The following is a 24,319-nucleotide window of genomic DNA, read 5'->3' on the forward strand; positions in this document are numbered from 1 at the left end:
AAAGTGATCTACTTATGTTCGTTTCTTTCAGTTGGTTTTACGTAGTGGGAGCATTATTTAAGATTGCCTCAAGCATTTTTTTTTTCTCTGTATGCTAAATAAGAAGCTCCTTAGTGTCTGAAAAAGATTCTGGGAAAAATTAGTGTACTGTACTGAGTAATGTGTACTAAACTATCCTGTGTTTATTTATAAGCATTGTAAGCATCTCCTAAACTGCAAGAAAAAAAATTCTCATTAACTTTTTCATATTTTTTGTTGTTGTTCTTGGAAGTGTTGAAGGAACTTTTCAGTTATACTTTCTTAAAAGAAAAATACATGCCCAAATGAATCAAAGACGTGAGCTATGGCAAGATGTTCTACACGCTGTACTTGTTCATAGCAGTGAGTTACAAATAACTTTCTATTGGGAAGCGCTTGCTTTTTATTGTAAAGCATTGAAGAAGTCTTTTATATTTATACTAGCAGTGCAGTGCTGCTTAGAAAAAGGTAGTCTCGGTGCCACAAACTGTCATTGTCTTATAAAGGCTGAACACTCTGGCTGCAATTCATACCCTTCAGAATGCTTTTGCAGCAAGAGCCATGGGATAGATTCCTCCCTTTCCAAGGAAGACATTATCCCCCTGCCTGTAGAGTTTGGAAATAAAAACAATAATTCCACAGATGCTCTGGTATTCAACAGCGCAGGGAGAACAGGTATGAGAAGGATGATGATTGCACTCACTCTCCAGATGTCTTTGCGTACGTGTAGGTGGGAGATGTGGCTGCTTCTTGCTTATATGATGTCGTGGCAGCAAGCTGCTGAGGAAAGCAATCTCCCTTTTCAGGTAGCAGCCTCATGCTTTTCCTTGTTCTCCTCTCATAGACCCAGTTTTCCCAAAGTTCTGCTGTCTGCCACAATATAAAATTCTCCAGTAGAAACAACTGACTGCTTGTGCAAAGCAAACAAGCCTCCATGACATAGTATTTCTGCTGCTCAGCCCCAGGACTAATAACTAGGAAGATAATCTCCTGACTTCAGATTCAGTGCAGCAGCTTCCTCCTTTACATCCTTTTTCAGGTTGCCCCTTTTGCTCCTCATCACTAGCCTAACAAGTATTAGGTTTAGAGCTGGTCTGTACTTGTGAAAGTTGGACAAAATGAAAAATCAAACAAACAGGTCCATGTGGAAATACAGTGTACATAGGTAAATTGAGTCTTGTCACTTGTAAAGCAGAGAATCTGCACCATTTCAGATATTTCAGCTGCTGATTGTAGCTACTGTATGGATTGGAGCACATCAGTAGTGGCTGGTGTGCCGTGTGTTACCCACACCACATGCTTCTGCAAGAATGCCGAAGATGACCAGATCTGAGAGAGAGTGACATGCTGTATGTTTTGCCAGGGAACAATGCACCTACCTGTGTTGTTTTCAAATGCCTCAAGAAGTATGGAAGTAATAGTTTTATTTGCAAGCACTTTATAGCTGTTTGCAGCCAAGAGGGTGAGATTACTTTTTTCTCCCCCCGTTTAAGTGGAATCAGAGGGTTGTTTTCACTTTCATGCGCCAACCGGCTTTTAGGTGACTCCCGTCTGTGAGATCTGTCGATAATAAAGATCAACTGAAGCAATGGTCTAAGCAAGTGGCAGGATTACAGTAGCTCTTGAACAGGTTTCAAGTGTGTTTGGGCAAAAGGGGTGGAGAGTAGCCAAAGTGTTGTAGTTTGGTTTTTCGAAGGAAAGAGCTATACTGTGAACTACACCAGCTGGACTTCAGTTTTGTTCTTTCTTGATAAGCTTCCAGTTCAGGTTTCGCAAACCTCCTTTGTTTACTGAGTCATAGTAGGTGTAGCTGATCAGATTACAGCCATAAAACTGATTTTACAGGAGAAGGGACATCTCTGTTTTTGCTTAAAGTACCAGCAGATTTAGAGATATAGTGAAATCTGTAGACCTGTCCTGATTTTTCCCTAGGAAGTACACCGAACAGCTATATAAGTGGTGCTTTTATTATACAACTTAGACAACAGTCTCTTTGGTTTATGTTTCACTTAACTGATTTTCCTTCAGGATTCAGACTTCCATAAGCCCACCTTTATTTGAGATGCTTGTTTTATGCTTGCATACAATGGCAGTAATCAGTAATACACTCGGTAATTGATGGCACTCTGCTGGGTAAACCTGTATGTGAGGAACCTCTAGACCAGACCGAGCAAAATCAACTTGAAACGTTTGAGTCCCAAGCCTCTAAACTATGATTACTGTTACTAGCATACTCTGGAAGGCATGCTGAGCAAGTAAAGCAGATAACGTACCTTTTAGCTTGAAAGTTTGAGGGAAGATGTGTTTACTTATTTGCTGCTCTTCTAGAGGCCCTTGAAGGGTGGTAGCTTTCTCTTCAGCGGTACAACCACAAGATTTAGAGCAGGAATTGGATCTATTCTATATTTAGCTTGAAGGAGAGGTGCTTCTTGTTCCTTTCCTCCTTTGCTGTGGAAAACCTTGGCACATCAAAAATTTTGTGAGCTTTTTTGTGTTTTAATCTTCTCTCCTGCCTTTCCCTTTCAAGGAAAGGCAGTGCAAGTGCTGTTGATCAATGCCTTATGCACCGCAGGTGCACGCGGTTCTGTAGCCCACTGAGGATCCATCCCTCCAGGGTACTGAAATTGCCAAATCCTGAATTTAATCTAAATCACAGTGGGTTACTTTGTAACTTGCGGGTGTAATATTGTTGAGTTTTAAAATCTCAACTTGGTTGGCATCTTGATGCAGGATGAAAGTCACAGCCAAATATTTACAGTTCTTGTTCAAATGTGTTATTGCATAGGGCAATGGAAGGGATCTCGCTAACTTCCAGTGCACAAGCACAAACTATGAACAGATTACTGTTTTATTCCTACTGTGGATATTAATTGATGAATCTTCTGGGATTTGCTTGCCCCTTACTGTTGTTGTCTTACATTTGTGAATTTTCGTAGTAGCAGATGATCCAGATATATCGACAATGACAGGGAATGGATTTTGCAGTGGAGCTCACAGATAAGTGTTTTCATTTGTTCAAAGTGAAAACAAAATTAGCAGAGTTTGCATTCCATCTGTGAATTCTAGGGGAGGGAAAGAAGACATTGAATTTACAAAGCCTACCCAGCCTATTAAGATAGCAAAGGGTAGGTTAGATCAAAGCTTCCACTGTTAAATTCAAGAAATAATTTTCTGCAAAAGTGGAAACCATTGCTGGTTTATAAAGTCTTTGTCTGAAACACATTAAATGATTTTTGTGTGTTCTAGCACAAGAGTAAATGCTTCTAGAAATGAGCTGTCTGGTGGGGTGGTTGTGTGGTGTTTGGGTTGGGATTTTTTCCTCCAGTATGTGTTCAGTACAGGGAAGGGTTTGGTGGGGGTTTTTTCAGCTTTGACATGGAATGTCTGTACTGTGGTTTATAATGCAATTTCACTGAATTATTAATTAAATAATGACAAAATGGTTCAGTAGACTCCTTTCTGAAAAATATGCTCAATAGTGACCAAAGGGTAAAAACATTAGGAATTCAACGTCAAAGAAATTGAAGACAATTAAAACGTTATTATATTGCTATATAAATGCTCAAAGGGTCCACCATCATAATTGCTACATGCTATTCTTCTTGTCTTAATCTGGAAAAGGATATAGTAGAACTGGAGAAGATTATGGGGAAAAACATGTGATACAGAATTAACTGTGCCTGCTCACCTTGGAAGAGAGATGGTTTGAAGAAAGATCTGTAAGATTGAGAGTGGGGCTGAAAAAGTGAATATGCAGCATTCGCTCATGTCTCCCTGTATAATCACTAGATGGCATTTGATGGAATATATTGAAGAGTACAAAAGTATAGAGGGTACAAAAATATATCAGGTCTGTCAGTGATGATTAACAATGATGGTTCAATTACAGCCTTATATTTAGGGAGACTTATTCTTCCATCTTCCAAAGCAGAGACCTGGGTGGAAGTTCCAGTGTTTGCTCTGTTTTTTATGTTGTTCCCTAAAGCATACTTTGCTGTTTAGGAAGCAGCGTACAGGATGCATGAGTTTTTCATCTAACCCAGTGTGGTACTTATTTTATGATGTGTAGCCTTCACTTGTGATTTTTGCGCAAATAAAGACAATCCTAGTATATGATTGCAGCTTTAAAGAGAAATCTAAAATGTATGCATTGACAGTTAACTTGCAGGACTTTAGTTATTGATTAAGTGCAGTAATTTGTCTGGGATTATTACTTTTACATTTTATGGAGAGGAATTCCCTAGGAGTATAGGGTAACTTGAGATCTTTTAGTGTAGCAGGGAGACAGTGCTGCAGTTATCTGGAAAGTAACTTGTACTGGCAGGAGGATCTTGAGAACTGGAATAAACAAAATTTTTAAGCTGAATAACTGTCATCGTGTTTGCAAACTTTCTTGTAATCTTCTGTCCGCTTTACAGATCAAGGTACTGAGAAACATGAAGGAGCAGGTACTTCTGGGATTACTGATCAGGAAAAGGAATTGTCAAGCAGTGCATTACAAGCTTTTCTGGTAAGACAAAGCCAAACTCTGAGGCTTTTAATTTACCATGTAACTACTAAATGGGCTTACATAATTATTTTTCCTGATTTCTTGCACAGTTGCAAATTTATTAGCTGGACATTATATCAGAAGTAGTACTAGTTGTGTTGCAAACCAGCATGTGCATTTTCTGTCTGCTGTGATGTGAGAAGACTGAAAGGGATATTTGAATGAAGTGCACAAGAGCACATTTAATCTTGATTCTCAAAAATCAGTAGTCTTAAAAGCCAAATGATGAGTTAATTAGAAGAAGCAGGCTGCTATTCTTTATCAGCATGATCTCTCTGAAGAATTAATTGCTTCAAGCTAAAAATGTTGTGCTAAAGGGTTTAAAGGAATGACATGTATTTAAAAAAAACAGCAACCAAACAAACCTGCTGTAAACAAAATTGCTATATTCGTTCACAAAAAGCATTGTATACTGTTCTGTCACTTTACATTGAAACATATTCTTCAACACATAACACCTACAGGCAGTATTTCCTGTTTTGTGTTTCTTGGAAGATTTTTCTGTGTGTTAAAAGTCAGGTACCAGGTCTTTCAGTTTGCCTCTTTCTTTGCATTGTCTCCTAATTTTACCTCATGTAGCAAGTGACGGAATGTATAATTGATTTTCCTTTCAGTTGCTGTATCTCCATCTCTGCAGTCTGTCTCTGCATAAATCAGTTTTGGATGTGTTAAATAGATCAGGGAGAAGAATTTAAGTACAGTCTTTTGAGATTCCTGATTGTATGTTTCACTCATTACTTTTATTTTGTCTGGAATGTTGTTACATGAAGTGCATATAGTTGGTCCTTAAACTGACTACGGCTGATGTTGTTCACCAATGTCCTCTTGAGTGCTTTCTAGCTCAATTACTGTTTTTAATTAACTTTTTGCTCATTGGCATTTGATCCTGACACATGAAGGGACATGAAAGGGTTGTCCGTTTTCCACCTTGTCCACAGATCTACACGCCTAAGATACTTTTCATCTGCTGATTGACTTCGTCTTTAGTTTTATATTAGTCCAGTGTATCTTGTTTATCTCATGATTATTATTTTTTCTTGTTTTAAGAACTCCCTAAGTTCATGGAGTTGTGAGGTGGTGACAGATGTGAGCAGAAATAATCTCATGCCTTGTTTGCCAATTTTGCTTGCTATTGAGTCACTGTAAATAGCTTTGTGAACTGCTTTGCATGCTGCTTTATCACATTGCACTTCCAATTTCAGTCTTGATAGAATTACTATAAAATTGTGTATTATCTTCTAAATCCTGTCTAGTAGAATGGAGTAAAGAACTGTTAGCTGAGGGGAAAAACATCACAAAATAAGCTGAGCATTTAAGAGTTCAAGATTTTTAGTCCAGCCATGGTTGGAAATCTTGTTGCTGTGATCTGAAAGCTGCTCCTGTTGAAGAGAAGCTCTGAGTGTGAGCACGTGAAGAAAGTCACGGGGAGATGAACTGTGTCAATTAAAGAGCATGCTAGCAGTTGAGTTGCCAGTCCCTGTGTTTATGCACATGATCAGTAGGCAACATCAACAGTGTCACTGTTGATAGTTAGAGTTGTGGAAATACTGCCTGTCAATGTCCTGCTATATCTCTCTGTAAAATGTGTAACTGTGCTTTTACAGGAGACTGGAGGAACTGGGATGGTTCTGTTGAGAGTAGCTGCAGAATGGCAACTTCCTCGGGAAGAGCAGAAGGACCACAGAGCCTTTCTGTATTGTCACTCTTCCCTTAATAGAGGAAGTTAGGCAGGAACCCAGGAGAAGCTCCATGGAACAGCATTTAAAAAGGAGGAGGAAGTGGAGAGTGGTCATAGTACTCAAGAGCATAGCTTTTGGTTGTGAAGCGTTGACAGAGATGGAAACGAATCTGCTTACCTGAGTGACCAGATTGGAAGTAGCCCTGATAAAGAAGAGGTGAAGGTGACTATTCCTGTATGGGAATTGAACAGTAGAGAGTGGAAGATCATTTAGGCTTAACATAGTTGAAAGAGTCTGGAGTTCTCTTTCATTCCTCAATGCTGCTAAATTCCTCCTACACAAACACAGAAAAGACTAAAACTAAAAGCAGAAAGAGGTGAGCCATTCTGAAGTCCTTGCTTATTCCTGAGGTCTTGATTAAATCACCCGTCAGAGGAGCGTTGTGCTTGGGTCCTTGTTTCTATTTAGGCATGCCTAGATGATTGAATACTTCATTCAACAGCTAGAACTTGTAAAAATATTATTTAAACCTGTACTGGGAAAGTGACACTCTCTTTTTCCAGCCTGTCTTAAGCTGATTTCCACAGACTGAATTGTAACTCACAGTCTCTCCAGGTGAAGTGAAGAATGAACATAAAGTGATGGGCTGGGACTTCCGTAAGCAACTGCAGCTGCTCAGCGTACATGTGATTGGGGAAAGATTATGAAAACTGAGGAAATAAAGAATCTTCAAACTCAAAATAACACAATGAAGAGAAATCAGAATAACACTTTTAGTGGAAACATCTGTTTATAATAATTGATTACTCCATTTGTCCTTCCTCCACAAAATTCTTTTTGAAGTTTGGATATCACCTCAACTTTTGACTTACTTCTCATACATGTTAATCTCCATAAATAATGAAGTATTTGCGTAGACCTTTAGTTCTCTTCACTTGCTGTTGCTAAAGGAAAACACTATTTTGCTCTCTAAACTTATAGAGGATACTTTCATTAAAACTTAGTAGCCTGCTAGTTTAAACTTTGTATCTTCTAATGCATGTTTCTGGCATTTGTGCAATTTCTAGGCTGGAAACTATGATACTTGTTTACAACACCTAAATACCCTTCAAGACATAAACAAAGATGACTACAAAATAACTTTGAATACTGCTGTGGCAGAGTTCTGTAAAAGTAACCAGACAACAACAGACAACTTGAGACAAACCCTTAACCAGCTGAAGAACCAGGTAATGCGAACGTTTTGAGATGGTACTTAATTTTGAGTAGTATTAATGGTGGTGAGAGCTTCCAGTGAAATAGGAATAAAGCTTCTGCACCTTGTCCCCTGGATTTAATAAAGGAATAAGAAAGTAACGTTACTTTTAAACCTCTGAGTCAGTTTAATCATTTGGGACACTGTTTTTATAGTTCTGCTTTTAGTAATTGTTGAAATTGATCTGAAGCTGGAACGTTTCAGAGATTATAACTGTAGAAAGACCTGCTATGTTCTTTCAATAGGAAGTTCCTCAACCTGAAATAGTTTGTGAAATAATAAAAAAGTGAAAATGTTACTTTACTACTCAGTTGACAACTTTCTATTTTATTGTAAATTTTTGCTGGATTTATATGGAACAACAATAACGTTTATTAGTTTATAACTCCTACTGACTTATCTTTAGACTGATTATTAGTACATTTGGATTATTAATTTTTTTTTAATATTTGACACTTTATAAAATCATAGGTATTCAAAGTTTAACGAAATGGGTTGGTTGTTTTTTCAGGTTCACTCTGTTGTTGAAGAAATGGATGGTTTAGATGATGTTGAAAATAGTATGCTGTACTACAATCAGGCTGTTATTTTGTATCATCTGCGCCAGTATACTGAAGCTATATCAGTTGGGGAAAAGCTGTACCAGTTTATAGAGCCTTTTGGTAGGTAGACAGAAAGAAGAGTTTTGTTCATGCAATAACTACAGGAAGATCATTCCGTCTTTCTCACTATCAGACAAGTGACCTGTAATTTGCCTAATATGGTTCTAAAAAAGAAGGTAGGCTTTGAAATGGAGAATATGTTTTATTTATATCAAGGACACAATTGAATTTAGGGGCAAGGTACTTCAGAGACATTTAGCAGATGAGTATAATGAAATTGAAATTAATTTTTGACAGCTTTAAAAGGTATATATGTAAATAATATGTACAGGCTAATTAAATGATTTAAAATCTAGTATTTTGAGTCATCATACAACTTCATGGGTGGGTGTGTATTTGTCAGGGCACTCACATTTTTAAATAGCTGCATTAGGTCATACATAATTATATGTGCTCATATCTGAATATAGTGTCTCCTGCTTTTACGAGCTATGGCACCCTGCGTAGTAGAATTGCCATACTTGTATGAAATAACTTCATAATACTCGTTGAATTTTAGAGGTGACAAGACTTGAAGGGTGCATGTGCAGGTGTCTCAATAAATTGCTGTATGTCTCAATAAAATGCTGATGTGTTTCTCCTTCAGTTCCTCACAGTTTTCAGTATGCCTATTTGGGACTTGCGCTGTGAAGCCAGCCAAGTAGAGATCTATTTGTACGGAATCCTTTCAAGTTTTACAGGATTCTACATATACATATGGCTCCATCTGTCTATTTAGATACTGGATCTTTTGCGCTGGTCTGCTTAGACTAAGGCTCAAAATCTATAAATGTGAAATACCTGTTAAACTGTCTTTAGTATATGCTTTAATACTGATGCTGTTTGAATGAATTACCTTTTTTTCAGAATATATACTACATTGTGTAGGCGTATGCATTTTTTTTTCTCATGTAATATATTGATTTTTGTCATAATGTTGCATAGATGTACTTTATAGTAACTTTTTTTCTTCAGTCATGTTTGGAATGATTGGTATTAGAGCTGTAAAATAATTTTAACTTCTTTGCTTTATACAGAAGAGAAGTTTGCCCAGGCTGTGTGCTTCTTGCTTGTAGACTTATACCTGCTAACTTACCAAGCTGAGAAAGCCTTGCATCTGCTTGCTGTTCTGGAAAAAATGATTTCACAGGGCAACAATAACAGCAAGAATGGAAAAAACGAGGTAAGCTTAAAATCATATGAATGCTACTGAGTCTTTACCAGAAGTATGCTTTAGCTCAATCCAAAATTACTCTTTTAAAATACATTTGAATTATAAAACTACGTTAGATCACTCGTAACTTAAGACAGCAACTTACACATGTTAGTAACTGAGTTAATTGCATACAGCAGCTGTTTATTCCCTCTCTTTCACCCTTTTCTCCTACTCCCAGGGAGCTAAGAAGTGTTTCTGAAGTCAGAGACATGCATTGGAAAGACAGTTGTCTTCAGGGTCATATATTCATAGTTTTCCTTGCTTGTCTTGGATTATGATCATACGACCATTATGACCATTGAAAGGGAAGTCAGTGTCAGAGAGGAACTGCAATTGCCTACCATATTCAAACATTCAAATCAAGCATCTTTTTTCACATAGTATCTAAAAAAGTATGAGGTGTACTTTCAAATGAAATCTTTTTTATGTGTCTTTTGGAAAAGTCAGTAGAATGAGTGGTGGCTTGGAAGTGAAAAGAGGACACTTCAGTCTTTTCCTATTGACGGAATGTCACATTTAAGATAAAACATTTTATCTTTGAGTATATAGTAATTCTACTGAAGAAAATATTAAAGGCAGACTCCAGTATGTGCATATCATCCTTCTGGGTAAGCGAATTGTTAAAATACCTCAACTGCAGAGGAACACAGTGTAACACTAATGTTAGTATAGAATTCTGCTCTTCCCAGGCTGGTGTGATTGTTCGTGGATTTTGACTTTTAAGCTCAAGTTACAGTATTTAGTGGGATGTTTATTTTTTGACTATTAAATATTTTTCTTCTTCATGTGAGATTGATAAAAATAGCTTATGGGAGACTCTGTAAAGTGAATTTTAAAGGTGATGAATAGTAACACTTCCTTTTTTTGTTTGACACTCAGTCAGGTAATAATACAAATAAAGATTCCTCGAATCAAAAAGCTGAAAGTGGAGCTTTAATAGAAGTTGCTAAATCTAAGATACATCAGGTAAGTGTCTGCATCTTATTTATACAAGAACATCAGTTCAAGTTTTTTCTTAAAACTGAGTGCCATCTGCTCCAATCTAGTTCAGCATGAATTACGATACTCCATCTCTCCTTGAAAACAAAAGAGTGAATTTATCTAACTCTTCCTTTTTGTAAGATCCACGTATAGGAAAAACTGACCTAACGCAAAACCCCATCAATTTCAGTCCCTGCAGTTTATCGTAATTCTTTTAAATGGCAGTTAGCTGCACTGACTTTGTATCTGTTAGACCTCCAACAGTCTAAATCAGCTGAGGTTTTATTTCACTGTACTGTTCCGTGGAAAAATACGTGAAGAAACAAAATGCTTCTTTATCAGCATTCATTTATTGGTATTTTCATTTTAGTAGGTAAATGTCTGGAATTAAGAGGTTAGATTATCTAATTAGTTAGTAATTTTAAGTGCAAGTATCTGTGTTTGAATATAGAGTAGCTGTTGACCATCAAACAAAATGTGCATCTGCTTACTGTAAATATGAAGCCTATAAACTTGTTGAAAGTCTGAATAGAATTTCTTTTTTAGGAAGGCTTTCTGAACAGCTTTTTACTACCTATTTTTAAGATGTATACAAAATATTCTGTATTGAATCTCTAGATATGGTTCATCTTGCAAAACCTGCACAAGTTACTGTTTTTTATTTAACAAATTTAATTTTTAACAGTATAAGGTGAGAGCCTATATCCAGATGAAGTCACTAAAAGCATGCAAAAGAGAGATCAAGTCTGTTATGAATACAGCTGGGAATGTAAGTATTCTTAAGGCTGTTGTCTTTCTAATCTACTTCTGTTCTCTGTTTTTAAACTGAATTTGCTATCTTTCTTTACAAAGAAAGGTCTTATTGAGGATGGATGTGTGAAATAACGCTTTATGTAGTCAGTTGGGTTTGCGATCTGTGATTCTGCAAGTGTCATTAATGTTGAGTTTTCTTATTTGCTCTGTTTCCAGTTGCTCTGAAAGCTGCATTGTTAACGAGATCAAAATAACAGTGAATAACTATATAATAAACGTGTTCAGTTTGCTTTATAGTTTAAGAAGCACAAAACATGTTTTAGTTTACTAGACATGTGATGGGTATTACAAACTTCTGATGTCATTGGTGGTTTAAATCAGTTCATGAAAGATTAATTCTGGGATATGCAGTTTTTTTGGGTTTTTTCTTTTTGTTGAAATTTTTTGGAGGCTTACCTCTTGCTAGAAAGCAGTTTCTTTTTTTTTATATAGGAGTTCTCAACTCAGAATTACATCCACCATCCTGGATAAATTCTACATTAACTGAGGAGCAGGGAATGGGAGGAGAGCGCTTCCCCTTTGTTGCCAGTCTCAACAGCTGCTAGTTTGACAGAAATCCTCCTGGACCATGAGGTCTCTGTTGGCAGACCAGGAAGATCACAGCCCAGGAGGAAGTTGTTGAACTCTGCAGGGAGGGAAGCGTGGGGAAGAGTGTACTAGAAGACAGGTTGGAGAAAGATCCTCTTAAACAAAAAGCACTTAGCCAGCAGATCCTCTGCACTTAGCCATTGCTGTGACAGAGTTCTCAAGAATAATGTTGGGTTTTAGAGCAGTAACGAAGAATATGCAGAGTTTGTAGTTCAGAGGAGGTGAATGTTAATCATGTGCTCAGCAAAGAAATGCTGCTTCTTGAAAGTATTAGGGCCTAAGCCTATGTATTTTTAAAATGGCAGCAGAGGCAAGCTGTTTGTGGAGTGATTTAACACTAGAAGTAGAAATCCTAAAACAAGAGATAATTAACTATTGTTTTCTCTTTCACAGTCAGCTCCTTCTCTCTTTCTTAAGAGCAATTTTGAATATTTGAGGGGCAATTATCGTAAAGCGGTCAAACTTTTAAACAGTGCAAACATTGCTGAACATCCAGGCTTCATGAAAACAGGTAAAATAGATAAGCATCATTTTGCAAGTACTTAAATGTGTAGTATAACAAGACTACTCATTGATATTAATTTTAAGCATATTAATGATTACTTAAAGGAGTATGCCCTGAATGTCATGGGTTTATAATGCTGGATATGTTTTCATCTTTGTTGTTGTCCTCCTTCATGTAACACTGTTTTGTTTTTTCTTGACTGTTCTTCTTGGCAATGAAGCCATTGTCTATGAAAATGGGTTTGTGAAGGTGTAAATGTAATATTTGCAAGGCTCGCGTTTGGGTCTCTAAATCAAGACATGAAACAAAAGGCAATGTACTAGATCTAGAAATGAGATTTCAGATTGTACTCAGAGAGGATACCATAGCAGTTGTAATAATGATTGTGGGGGAAACGCAAATGTTTCATGAATTGTTAAGGTTTGACTTCTATTGTATGCCATTTAAAGTTACTTTTATATCTAGAAAGTATATATGTGTAGACATGCTCAGAAATATAACAGCACATAAATGTGTATAACTTTTTAGATAGAAAAGTTATTTATATACTGTAAATATATATGCTGTGTATATATACACTCACTGTATACGGTATTTAAATGTATTTGAGATTTTAGTTGACTGTTTAAAACATCAATTGAAAAATACAGAGAGAAAGCTGTGTCAGTAGAGAGTTAGAATTTCAAAAAATACTTGTACTGTAAAACTACTGAATTTCTTTACTACTTTGTTCAATGCTGGTTTTGTGATTTTTCTGAATTTCTTATGCTGTAAGATCTTTTATCTAGTAGATATTGCTGCATAGATTGCAATTAGGTGATAGGAGTTGCAGAGTTGGCCCCTTTTCTGGAAAGCTTTATTTTCATATAACTTTTTTGCAAAGTAGAACGTTCACTTACTAGTCTTCCTAGGTTATGATTAAAATAATGTCTGGTTAATTTGTTAATGGCCTGTTTCTTGGTTGTTTGGATTTTTAGGGTGTGTTGTTTTTTCTTTTTTATCAATGGTAACCCTGTAAAACTTCAGTTGCCAGTGGATAAATCAAAAGTTTAATGTTCTGTTCTTTCCTATTTCGAAGGAACTTATATTGTTACCTGAACATGATTTATTTAGGAAGGAGAGTGCATTTTCTGCTTGTATGGTTAGGTTGACATATTTGTTTTATAAAACTTAGGCAGGTAACATCATTTGAGAATTTCCTTTTTACAAGAGAGAACTTGAATTGCTTGCGTGCTAACTTCTATGAAAACCTCCAGGTGAACTTACTTCACCTTGCAATCTGTCAAATTGGCTTTATATGTGCTAGAATACGGTGCACAAGGTCTGGAAATCTGTGGCTGCTTACATATATCGGTCATTTCAGGTCAACTGTCCAAGAGAACTAGAACGGTGTACAGAAATGTAGGTTATTAAAATGCTTGTGAGGCAGGGACGTAACTGCATAATCCATGAACGTCTCACTGAAGAACGGTTAATAGGCTGACATAATATGCTGACCCATGAGAGAGCGGTGGGAGCATTTTATGGGGTCAATGACATTTTTAATTTTCTTGGTCTTTTGCTGTTCTCTCAGGTGAATGCTTAAGGTGTATGTTCTGGAACAATCTTGGCTGCATCCACTTTGCAATGGGAAAGCACAATTTAGGAATTTTTTACTTTAAAAAGGCCTTGCAAGAAAACGATAATGCGTGTGCACAGCTAGGAACGGGCAGCTCAGATCCAGGTAAGACTTTCAAGAGATGAAAACAGGTGGTGGAAGAGGGGTGGGGTAATCAAGAAAATAGAGGATAGAAGCTTTTGGTAATTATATAAGCAAAATTCCTGTTCCATCTCTTTGTAGGGGACAGGATACGGAGGGTGAGAATTTTGATTGTAACTTGATTTCAGAGTAGGATTGCTGTTGCCACAGACAGATCACGTAGAAATATATTCTTTTTTTTTTTTTCTGTTTTCTTTGACATGCCATGGGGCTAGGGCAATTACTTCTCTCTCATTTGTAGTCTTTGTCCATCAGTCAGGGAGATATGACACAATATATTTTCTGTGAAGTATTACGCATCATTAAAGATGTTATTTATAGTCCTGCTGACAGTAGGTAGAATCATCAGGACTTGATGGATGTGGCTTGTTGTTTGTGGGTTTTTTTTGTTGGTTGCTGTTTTTTTTTTCTTTTAACTTGGAATATATAGAAAATGTGGAGTGCGATACTGTTTTTTAAACTTTCTTACTGAACAGTTCCCATATTTGTATGAGAAATGTTCATCTATTGTTTAGCTTTATGGTTAGTTTTATCCATCTACTTGTGTTGTATGTATCTAAAAGATAAGAAAATAAACATTAGAGTAAGTTTTCTTGCTTTGATTAGTAATATTTAAGGTTTCTGTCTCTTCCAAGTAAATGATTTCATGATGAAGTAATATTTTTTTCAGTTCTTGTTTTCTTTAAAATCTCATTACTATCACGCATTTTATTGTTTTTCCTATTGCCCCCCGGCCCTGTACCTAAGTGCAGTCTTAGGTACCAGTGTGAAGACAGAAAATGTTTTATACTTGTTAGCAGCAAATCGGTTTTCTTCTGTTACTGTATGAATAACAAAGATGTTATATCATTTAGCTTGTGTGACAAGGAACAGAAGTGGTTAGCGTTTAATGTACTTCAACCTTTATCAAGAGTACAATTAATTTGTCTTTGGTATCAGCTTAGATATGGAAGGAATTTATTTACAGAGGGAGGCTAGTGCATTTCTGTGATGAAAGGTTTTTTTGGTAGTTATTAGTAGTTTTCCACAGCTTCCTTTCTCCTCCCAGAGTTATGTTTTTGGCTCTTCTGAGCTGTATATCTGATATGATGTAATCCTTTTCTGCAGGTAGAAAATTTTCAGGGAGACCCATGTGTACGCTACTGACTAACAAACGGTATGAGTTGCTCTACAATTGTGGAATTCAGCTCTTGCATATTGGGAGGCCCTTAGCTGCCTTTGAATGCTTGATTGAGGCAGTCCAGGTTTACCATTCAAACCCTCGTCTTTGGCTGAGAATAGCAGAATGCTGCATTGCTGCCAATAAAGGGGTAAGTAGATTTGCAAATTCCTTATTTTGATTGTAGTTATGAAATACACGTGATCCCCGAGTTCTCTGTTTTCCTTCTCTGAGTGGCCTCTGCACCTTTATTTACTGCACACTATCCAAATCCTTCCAAATCCTAAATTTGCAACTCTTCCCTTGGGAATTTCAATGGTGCTCATTATTTTGGTATCTCTATTTCAGAGAATTTAAGATATTCACAGCTTTATAGGAGAGGTTTGCTTATATCCACGTTTCATAGGCAGAGCATTGAAGTTTCAAGAGTGTTGGGTCAAAAAGGGACTGACTTTGATTGTGTATGTGCTCGCTGTTGTCAGATAGTTCTGAGTACTCAGTTTTACAAAGCACAGCAAATGCAGGAAGAACAGCTTTCTTCATACTCATTTTGCAATTTTCTGTGTCGATCCTACTGGACAAGTCACACATAGATAAAGAAGACGCAGCTGATCATCTCTGATGGAAAGCTGGGTATGAGGGCCTGGATTAGCGTAGGTTTTGTAGTAAAAAACAAAGTTTGGGTTCTGTTTACAAGTACAGGGTCTAGCAATCTGGAAAAGGGAAATACAGACCCTTATGGGGCACTTCTTTATTTACTGCAGCCTAGCCAAAGTAGTAGATTATGCTAGTCTCCTTAAGCCTGGCTTTCTTCCTGCTACCGTTGTGATGTTGTGTGGTGTACCAGAGGGCTTGAATTCGTGTCATAAAAACAACTTGTGGTTTCCTAAATTTGTAAACTTACAAGAAAAAAATAAACTTTGGATACTGTCAATATTAAAGGCAAAGGGGAAGTGCCTTTAAATTGTAAGATAGATTTTCAACATGACAAGTGAGGCCCTAAGATCAATAGCGTGTTTGATTTGACCTTGTAACTCCATTTGCAATAATATTCCTTGATATCTAAGTATGGATTCATATTTATGCTCTGAACGCCATACATAAAAGTCATTTCACCGAACCTAATTTTCACCCGCTTTAGTGTTATGCATTGTAAAATACAGATGGAAGATGATTCCCTTTCTGCAGTTCTTTTAACACCTTTTCTGAAATATGCGCGTCATATCCAAACACATTGTATGGGTATGTATTTTTTAATTTGATGGTAAATGACATTATAATGTCAATATCCTTCACAATATATTCCGATAATTTCTCTGAAAAGTGTTAGCTATTTAAAATACAGATTTAGGATAAGTTTTTTCCTTCCAAGCGCAACTCTTCATCGCTGACTTTACTTAACAACAAAGTTGTTAAGATGGCTCATGGTAAAACAAACCAACCAACCCCGGGAAATATGGTGTAGAGATAGTTCTTGGGACTGACAGTTAGGGTGCTTCAAGTTAATTTGACCCTCAGAATGTCTGCATGCTCAAAAATCTGTTAAACAAGTTAATTTAATTTAACTTTGCATATGTTGTGGTTCATCTTCATGTTCCCCGTGGAAGGGTTTGAGAACAGCTTTTTCAGAGAGCATTTTGAATGCTGTGTAAGCAGGGAGAGAAGACGGCAAGCGTTGCAGTGCCAATTCCTAATATTATTTGGCTGATCATATGATTTCTCTTTAGATATCTTAGCAGTTCTTTTAATATGACTTGGTTCATTGTTCTTTTGCTTTCAAAACAGAGGAGAAACTAGGTCAGTAGGCTATCAGACAAGCTGTCAGGACTAATCTGTGGTTACACTGTGTGCAGTAAAATCCCTCTGCAATATAAAGACAATAGAAGGTGCCTGATCCTTCATGGTACTTAAGATTTAAAACCGTACCCATAAAAATGATTAAATCTTACATTTTTAGCAGGGTTCAAAGTGTTCTTCCAGCTTTCACTTATTTTATCAAACTCTTGTTCAACGGCCTTGGTATTTTAGTCCTTTTTTTTTTTTTTCTACTTTTAGACGTCAGAACAAGAGACTAAAGGTCTTCCCAGCAAAAAGGGAATTGTGCAATCTATAGTAGGTCAAGGCTACCACCGTAAGATAGTCCTAGCATCCCAGTCAATACAGAATGTCGTTTATAAGTAAGTATGTTTTCCATGGGCTCTTTATTTTGTTATCATAGCTTTGTTAAGGATACATATCTGTTTATCAGGAGTTCTTAAAACTATTATGGAATAACTGTTTACTTTGGAATTATTAATGTGGTGAAGAGAGAGACGTGCTAAAATGAGTCTTCCTTGAACGTTATTTGGATGCCTCCTCTATGATGGCCAGCAGAGGGCTTAACTGTGTATTCGTTGTGACTAAGAAGGCCATTAAAGCTTTAAATTGATTTATCTGATATTTATGTTTCCAGTTAGCTAAATCTGTCCTCTTTTGCTCTTAAAAATATGTATTTTCAGTAATCCATTCTAGAAAAATGCTGAAAAATACAGCTGATCTGTCATAAAACTTTAGGAAGCAAACTAAAGAAAAACTTCTCGTAATTATATAGCTGAATCTGCGCACTGTATTTGGGCATCATGTTCTACTTTCCATAAATAAGAATATCAAGATACATATGTCTTCATAAATTAAATGCGTTATATTAAAACATGATCTAACTTCTTTTAGGATAAAGTTTTCTCTGCAATCAGATCTTTCTGGAGCTCTGTTTTTATTTTTTTAAATTCAGTAGGATTGCTACTCACTGGTTAATTTCTGTGTCTCTCGCAGCGATGGGCAGTCCTCAGCAATACCTGTAGCCAGTATGGAATTTGCAGCAATTTGTCTAAGAAATGCCTTGCTGCTGCTGCCAGAAGACCAGCAGGAGCCAAAGCAGGAAAATGGATCTAAAACTAGTAGTCAGCTGGGGGGAAATACAGAAAACAGTGAAAGCAGTGAAGCATGCAGGTAAACAGAATTGCATGAAAACCTTTCTTTATGTCCAAAGTAACTCTTTGCTGACAGTCTGTGTCTGCTACCTGTGCTCTTTGGCCAGCAGAAAAAATAACCTATTTGTAAATTCTCAGCATCGTTGTGATAGCCAAGGAAATTGTTTAGCTCCTCGTTGTTTTAATTGCTGGTATGCTAATTTAAGAATAAAACACCGACTTGATTCCTACCAGTCCTAACAACTTTAATAAATTAGACAGTGGAACTCTTTTTCATTGGCCATCTTATTTTCTGTCCTGCAAACGTTATGTTTTCCCACACCCTCCTGCAGTGCATATCGGTATTTCTCTAATTGTAAGTGAAGTTTCACATGTTACAGTGATTCTGTGTGGGTGTGCACGTGCACCAGGTACTTGATTCAATATATAAATGTCTAGCAACTCAGTTGTAAACATTTCCCCATGATCGGATTTGATGTTCCTCAGCCCTAGTATGCTTTGTTGTGTTTGTTTTAGACTAGAAATGGGAAATTAGATTTAGAAGGTAAGTAGGAAAGCAGCACGGAGCTATTGCTTAATAAATTACATGTTACAAAAAAGAGTTTAAGAAAAATCTCTCTTCTTAAAGCTTCAGAAAAACCTGTAGACAATGTATGTCCAATGTTAAATAGCAGGAAGGTGTTTCAATTTTTTGTGTTGATCCTGATGTCTTCTGAGCTTCCTTTTGAAGAGTAACTTTGTTGGCTGTAGCCTGTGCTTTTATTAATGACCATTTTGAGAAGGGAAGAGTTACAATAACTAACCTGGAAAAAGTGCCTATGCTAGAACTTGAACTACTTAAGAGTAGTGAAAAAACACAATGTCTTTGTCAGACCCGAGTACAGATAAATTTTTAAGAAGATCCGTTTGTCACACGGCAAGATTTACTGCACACATGCTGTGTTGTGTAGGTGCAAGGTGCATCCCCGTGTATCCTGAGGTTGCCTGCGGAGAGACTTGGGCTGGGTGTTGGTGGCTGCTACTGCTACAACAATATTTGAAGGCTGTTCTCTGTAACCCTTGTTTCCCAATCACGATCTTCCCTGTCAAGTGACCAAATAACTTATAAACTTTGGGATGGGAAGGGGTGTTTCTTTTTTGCTTATCGAGGTCGGAGGTTGTGAACTAACCTCCCCTGGCAAGCTGTATGCAGCCCATTGAGGTGAAACTCTTCTGGTTTAGAGAGACTTCAATTTTAAGCTTACAGAGCCCACTGAGTGGCAGTGATTAAAACAAAATGGTGGCCCTTACTTAGACAAGACCTCCTTTTCTTGTTTTGTTTTGGGGTTTGTTTTTTGTTTGTTTTTGTAGGAGTGAGAAAAGGAAAATGTACCCTGTACAGGAAGATCCTTTTTTACCTTCTGCTTTCGAAATCAGATTCTTTTTCTGCTTACAAAAAATAATATTAAAAAAAGACTCCCTTATATCTCTGTGGTCACTGCCAATTTCAAAATGTCCAGCAGCAAAGCAGGCTGTTCTTGAATGTGTGTGTCACGTTCTGAAAGGTTCAATAAGGTTTTGTTCCTTCTGATGCAGGACTCTGCAAGAGAACAGTAAAAGATATACGGCATTTGAAGAAAATCACACTAATTGAACAGGATGGTTTTAAAGCAAATCCCACTAATTGAGCAGGCTGACTCTGAGACAGATTATTCTGTTATTCACAAGAAAACAGTGAATACTTTCAGTGGTTAAGGGTATTTTTTTAATCTAATTTTTGGCAAAGGCATGAGCTATATACACTACAGCAGTGTTGAGTGCAGGTTTCCTTGGAGTCTGTTGCTCTCTGTTTTGAAGGTCTAAGTTAGAGTTATCTTACCTGTTCGTAACAAACGGGTATGAAACTACGTCGATGAAAAAGTTCTAGTTAGGTGGACAGACTCAGTTTCAATACGGATTTTGTTGATCTGTTGTTTGTGACCCTCAGAGTGTGTCTCTGCCAAGGTGCAGCTGTTAACCTTCTCTGCAATTCTCATTCCAGGAGGAGGTTGTCTGTCAGCTTATTGGAGAACAAAGTTGCAGACTTTTTAAATAGAGCAAATACTTGCTCCCCAAAAAAAAGCCAAGCGTAACTTTAAGAAAGCCGAATTGTATTATTTTATTTTTTTAAAAGACATTTTGAAATAAAAATAAAGGCAGCTAGAAGTCTAAAGGAAGCTGTAGCACTTCATGGATTATCTTTCGAGAATATTGATGTAATTAGTTTTTAAGGTGTCTAGGGAGAGAACTAGTTTACTGCTTTTGTTAGAGGCTAAAGGAAGTGAGGCTACAAATGCAGCGAGTTCTGCATCGCTCCAGTTTAAAGTTCTTGTCCTACACCAAACTTCAAAAATAGCTTGAGACTGTGGAGAATGGCGTGGGTTGTTTGGTCTGTCAAGTCAAATCCTTCCCAGCAAATGTTCCCCTTCTTCCCTTTCAAACAGAACAGTTAGGATAAGAACATGTGCCTCAATTTTTGCATAGCTTCCTATCCCTCCTTTTTAGGCCATAGAATTTTTGCTGTCCTTTTAAATGGAGTGAATAAATATCAGTGCTTATTACACTGAGAAATTTTTAATTAATTATTTATACTCACGCCCTATAAATTAATACACTGTTTTTATTCTAGCAATAAAAGTCATGAAGGGGATAAGTTCATTGCAGCTCCACCTTCTTCTCCTTTGAAGAAACAAGAATTAGAAAATTTAAGGCAAGTAAATAATATGAAATATTCATCTCTAAATGAAGCTGTGCTGTGGTTCTAGAGTCGTTGCTAGCTTTTTTTTTTTTATGTACTTGCAACGTTGAATTGTAAATTAATCTAAGGATGCCTTTTTTCAAATGCATGTGCTTCCTTTCTTCTGGGCTTTGAGTCTGAACAAATAGAAGCCATCCAGGATTTCAATTCAGAAGGCAGATCGGTTTGTTTGATCCCACTGTTATTGGCTTGGCATTATATATTGGGCAAAACTAAAAAAAAAAAAAATCAAGTCCCATAAATGACAAAGCTAAAAACCTGACAATGGCTATTGTGATTGGTGGAAAGGGTGGAAATTACTGTATAGTACCTTTTCCCTTTATAGCCTTGATAAGGTTGGAGTTCCGCCCCCACAACATTATGTGCTTGTTGGATGTGACAAAAAAAAACCACAAAAGTGGTAAAAGCAGCTATGCTGCTTTCAAATGAGAACGGTGTTCCTTGCAGCAGGAGTAAATCCTTACTTTGCACGTAATAGAAAGAAAAATTGCCTCTGTCCAGGCATTTGACTTCCTCACCATCGGAGAACATAGGTAAAATTTGACTGTAGACTTTTTCATGTTCTCAAAGATCCTTAAACTACTTGTTCAGCAGAGTGGTCTCCAAACAGAATAACTCCTATGTGTCTAAATAAGTATCATGTTATCTGGAACCTCTTTACTTTTCCCCAACAAGATTATCATTTGCTGGCAATGTTAATTATTTCAGATGGCTGCCAGCCCATTGAAAATCTCTCTTACTGTAAAGCTTGCACCTGTTTAGAAAAAATAAATCTGTTTTAAGTTTCCATTATGGACAAAGCATACAGTAATTTCCCACTTAAACTCTTGGGTCAACACTCTGTTCCAACCTAACCCAGGTAACCTGTGTTTTATAACGACCAGCTTAACCTTTACTTTGCTCCACTATGAGTAGCAAATCTACTTGTATTTGTTTAAAAGCAATTTAGCAGGAATCTGCGAGGAGACGTTACTGAGACCTTGATTATTTATTCTGAAGTGGTACAAGAGTTTGCTACTTGAAATAGAAAGCATTGGATTAGAAACAGTGATGTGGGTTGGTTGTGGTTTCTTTTTTTTTCCTCCTTCTGACTGTTAAAAATGTGGTTGCCACATGTCAAAATTACATGATGTCACGTTGTGATTTTTTTGAAAAAAAACCAAAAACAAAACACAGTCTTTTATTTCACAATCAGCTGTTGTTGTCTACTGATGAAACCTGACAACATGTCAGGAAGAACTTATCAGTTTAGCAAGAATTACACTGCTTCTGGTAAAGAACATCATGTAAGGAAAGGAAAAGCATTGATTTATATTTTTTTTTTTTTTTTTTACAATACTTGCTTTGGTGGTTAAATCCAGAGGACTAGGTATCCCTAGAGAATGATTCTGCTAAAACTATTTCTAAGTTTCTGCAGATAGCCGTGGAAAAACAAAATATGTTGCACTCAGATGTTAGTATATTCTTGTAGTCTTGCTCACTAAGGAGCTAAGTGAGAAAATTAAAATTCTTGTCTAGTCAGGGAAAATGAAGAAAAAAAATTCTGAATGTTATCAAGGATTATCCTGAGGAATAGATGTCTGTTCAATTCAATTTTTCCACTGTTAAGTCACTGGATTTGAAAGCCTCTGTTGCTTCAAAACTGAGATTGGCAACTTGAATGCTTTTTTTGCATGATTTTGTATAGTTGCACATCCTAATAAGAGTTTAAAATGACCAACTGAGTTTGCCCCTAAGTAATTCTTAAAAATTAAAAATACCATCTAGAAAAGGCTTATGCCTATGGCCTTTATGCTTTATGCCTTTATGTCTAGCTGCTTTGAAGGGGATGTGTCATATGTGTTGTTTGGTACTTGTGCACGAATTAGCTGAGCAGACGATTCTCATAATAAGTAGTAATTCAATTGCAAGATTTTAAAAGCAACAAGGAGAAGTCTGAGGATACCAAAAGTTGCTATGAATTTATGTGTAGGAAGTGGAAACTTTGGCTTTTTCTTTGAGTTTCTTCTAAACAATTCTGCTCTTCGCTTCTTCTCATCCTCCGAGAAGCCAATTCCCCTGCTCTGCTGTCAGCCTGGGGCATGTTTCAGTACACCAGAACGACCCAGCATTGTTAGGATACACCGAGAGTAAAGGAGTTTTGGTAGACCACAGTGCTACATTTGGAAAATTTAGTGGATTTTATTGTAGAAGTTGAGATGGATAGCAATAGAGCTTGTTTGCAGCCTTTTTCTTCCTCAATTGACCAACTTTGTGTGAGACTCTTAATTTTCCCCTTCAAAGTAGCTAGGCATAAAGGAATAGTTTGATCACCCGCTTTGTTCTGAATAGATTTGGACTGCAAGCCCTTGCTCTAAGACATGTGATCCAATTTTGCCCTTTTTTCCTTTCTTTTGACTCTTCCATTGGCTATCTCCAGTCCATCATTATGCTTTATTTTATTTACTTACGTGTTTTTGAAGTGCGCATACCCTAGTATGGTATTCCAGGAGCATCCCCGACTTTGGTAATAATTTCAGAGGTAATACTGTGAGGACCACTGTTTCCTACCAATATACCTTGTTTTTTCTCTACACCAGCCAAGTTTTGTCTCACTTACCCACTTAAAGGTTGCAGTGGTCTGTTTGTCCCTGTCACAATACTGGAATCTTACAATGATTATCACTCGTACCTGTTTCACTCTCTTCTTCCTCACTCTCAGACACTGCATTAGCTCTCCCCCATCTCCTTTTGCTGGTGCAGAATTTCCCCATTGAGTAAGCACCATCTGCATTCTGTATTTCTTAATATTTTGTATTGTTTTGCCTGCATTGAAACGTACGAACTAGATAGTTTGTATCCACTGTTGCACTTAGTTAGTTATTTGAAATTATTTCAGATCAGTGATGTTCTCTAAAGCATTCAGAAGTGTCATTTTGGTGCCTTCATAGTAAATTTTGAAGAATTGGATTTGCTCTGGCTCGCCCTTTGCCTGAGAAATGAGCCAAGTCAGATGTGGCGTTCGGATTCTGTAAACTTGCAGTCAGTATGGGCTGACAAATCGTGTTGCCTAAACCTACACAAGAGGCTGTTTGACATAATCTGGCAGTTTAAAAAAACATTTTTCTTTTTCCTAGTGCAAAGGCAGTTTTATTTAGGGCATGTGGAGGCTCAGGGATGCTGGAAGTCTGCCGTGCTCAAAGGCGACCTGTGGAGTTTTGTCAGAATCCTGACCGAGGTGAAAAACTAGTTTGTCTTTTCCCTTGTGGTGCAATTCTTCTGCTCCGGTTAGCTGTCAGGTCTCCTGAGCGTTTGGTTTAGCTGGCTCAACAATGGATCCAAGTGCACAAGAACAGTACTGCAGGGAAGAAAACCTGAATATTCCTCCTCTTTAGATGGCTGTTCCTGAAGAATCTTGACAACTCTTACATG

General features: G+C 37.1%; 1 protein-coding gene across 2 annotated transcripts in view; it reads left to right on the forward strand.

Annotated features, from left to right (window-relative positions):
* CNOT10 (CCR4-NOT transcription complex subunit 10) overlaps positions 1-24,319 on the forward strand; it is a 35,031-nt gene that overhangs the window by 1,022 nt on the left and 9,690 nt on the right. Inside the window, exons 2-13 of one of the 2 annotated variants that reach the window (XM_063325251.1) lie at positions 4,437-4,528; positions 7,314-7,475; positions 8,013-8,163; positions 9,180-9,325; positions 10,238-10,324; positions 11,025-11,108; positions 12,134-12,251; positions 13,819-13,968; positions 15,112-15,314; positions 17,219-17,340; positions 17,975-18,151; positions 20,780-20,860. In XM_063325251.1, the coding sequence (XP_063181321.1) occupies positions 4,437-4,528; positions 7,314-7,475; positions 8,013-8,163; positions 9,180-9,325; positions 10,238-10,324; positions 11,025-11,108; positions 12,134-12,251; positions 13,819-13,968; positions 15,112-15,314; positions 17,219-17,340; positions 17,975-18,151; positions 20,780-20,860 (1,573 nt within the window). The remainder of the gene's footprint in view (positions 1-4,436; positions 4,529-7,313; positions 7,476-8,012; positions 8,164-9,179; positions 9,326-10,237; positions 10,325-11,024; positions 11,109-12,133; positions 12,252-13,818; positions 13,969-15,111; positions 15,315-17,218; positions 17,341-17,974; positions 18,152-20,779; positions 20,861-24,319) is intronic. The other variant, XM_063325252.1, reaches the window with a different exon arrangement.

The sequence above is a fragment of the Chroicocephalus ridibundus genome, chromosome 2 (genome assembly GCF_963924245.1).
Source record: "Chroicocephalus ridibundus chromosome 2, bChrRid1.1, whole genome shotgun sequence".
NCBI classification, from domain to species: Eukaryota; Metazoa; Chordata; class Aves; order Charadriiformes; family Laridae; genus Chroicocephalus; species Chroicocephalus ridibundus.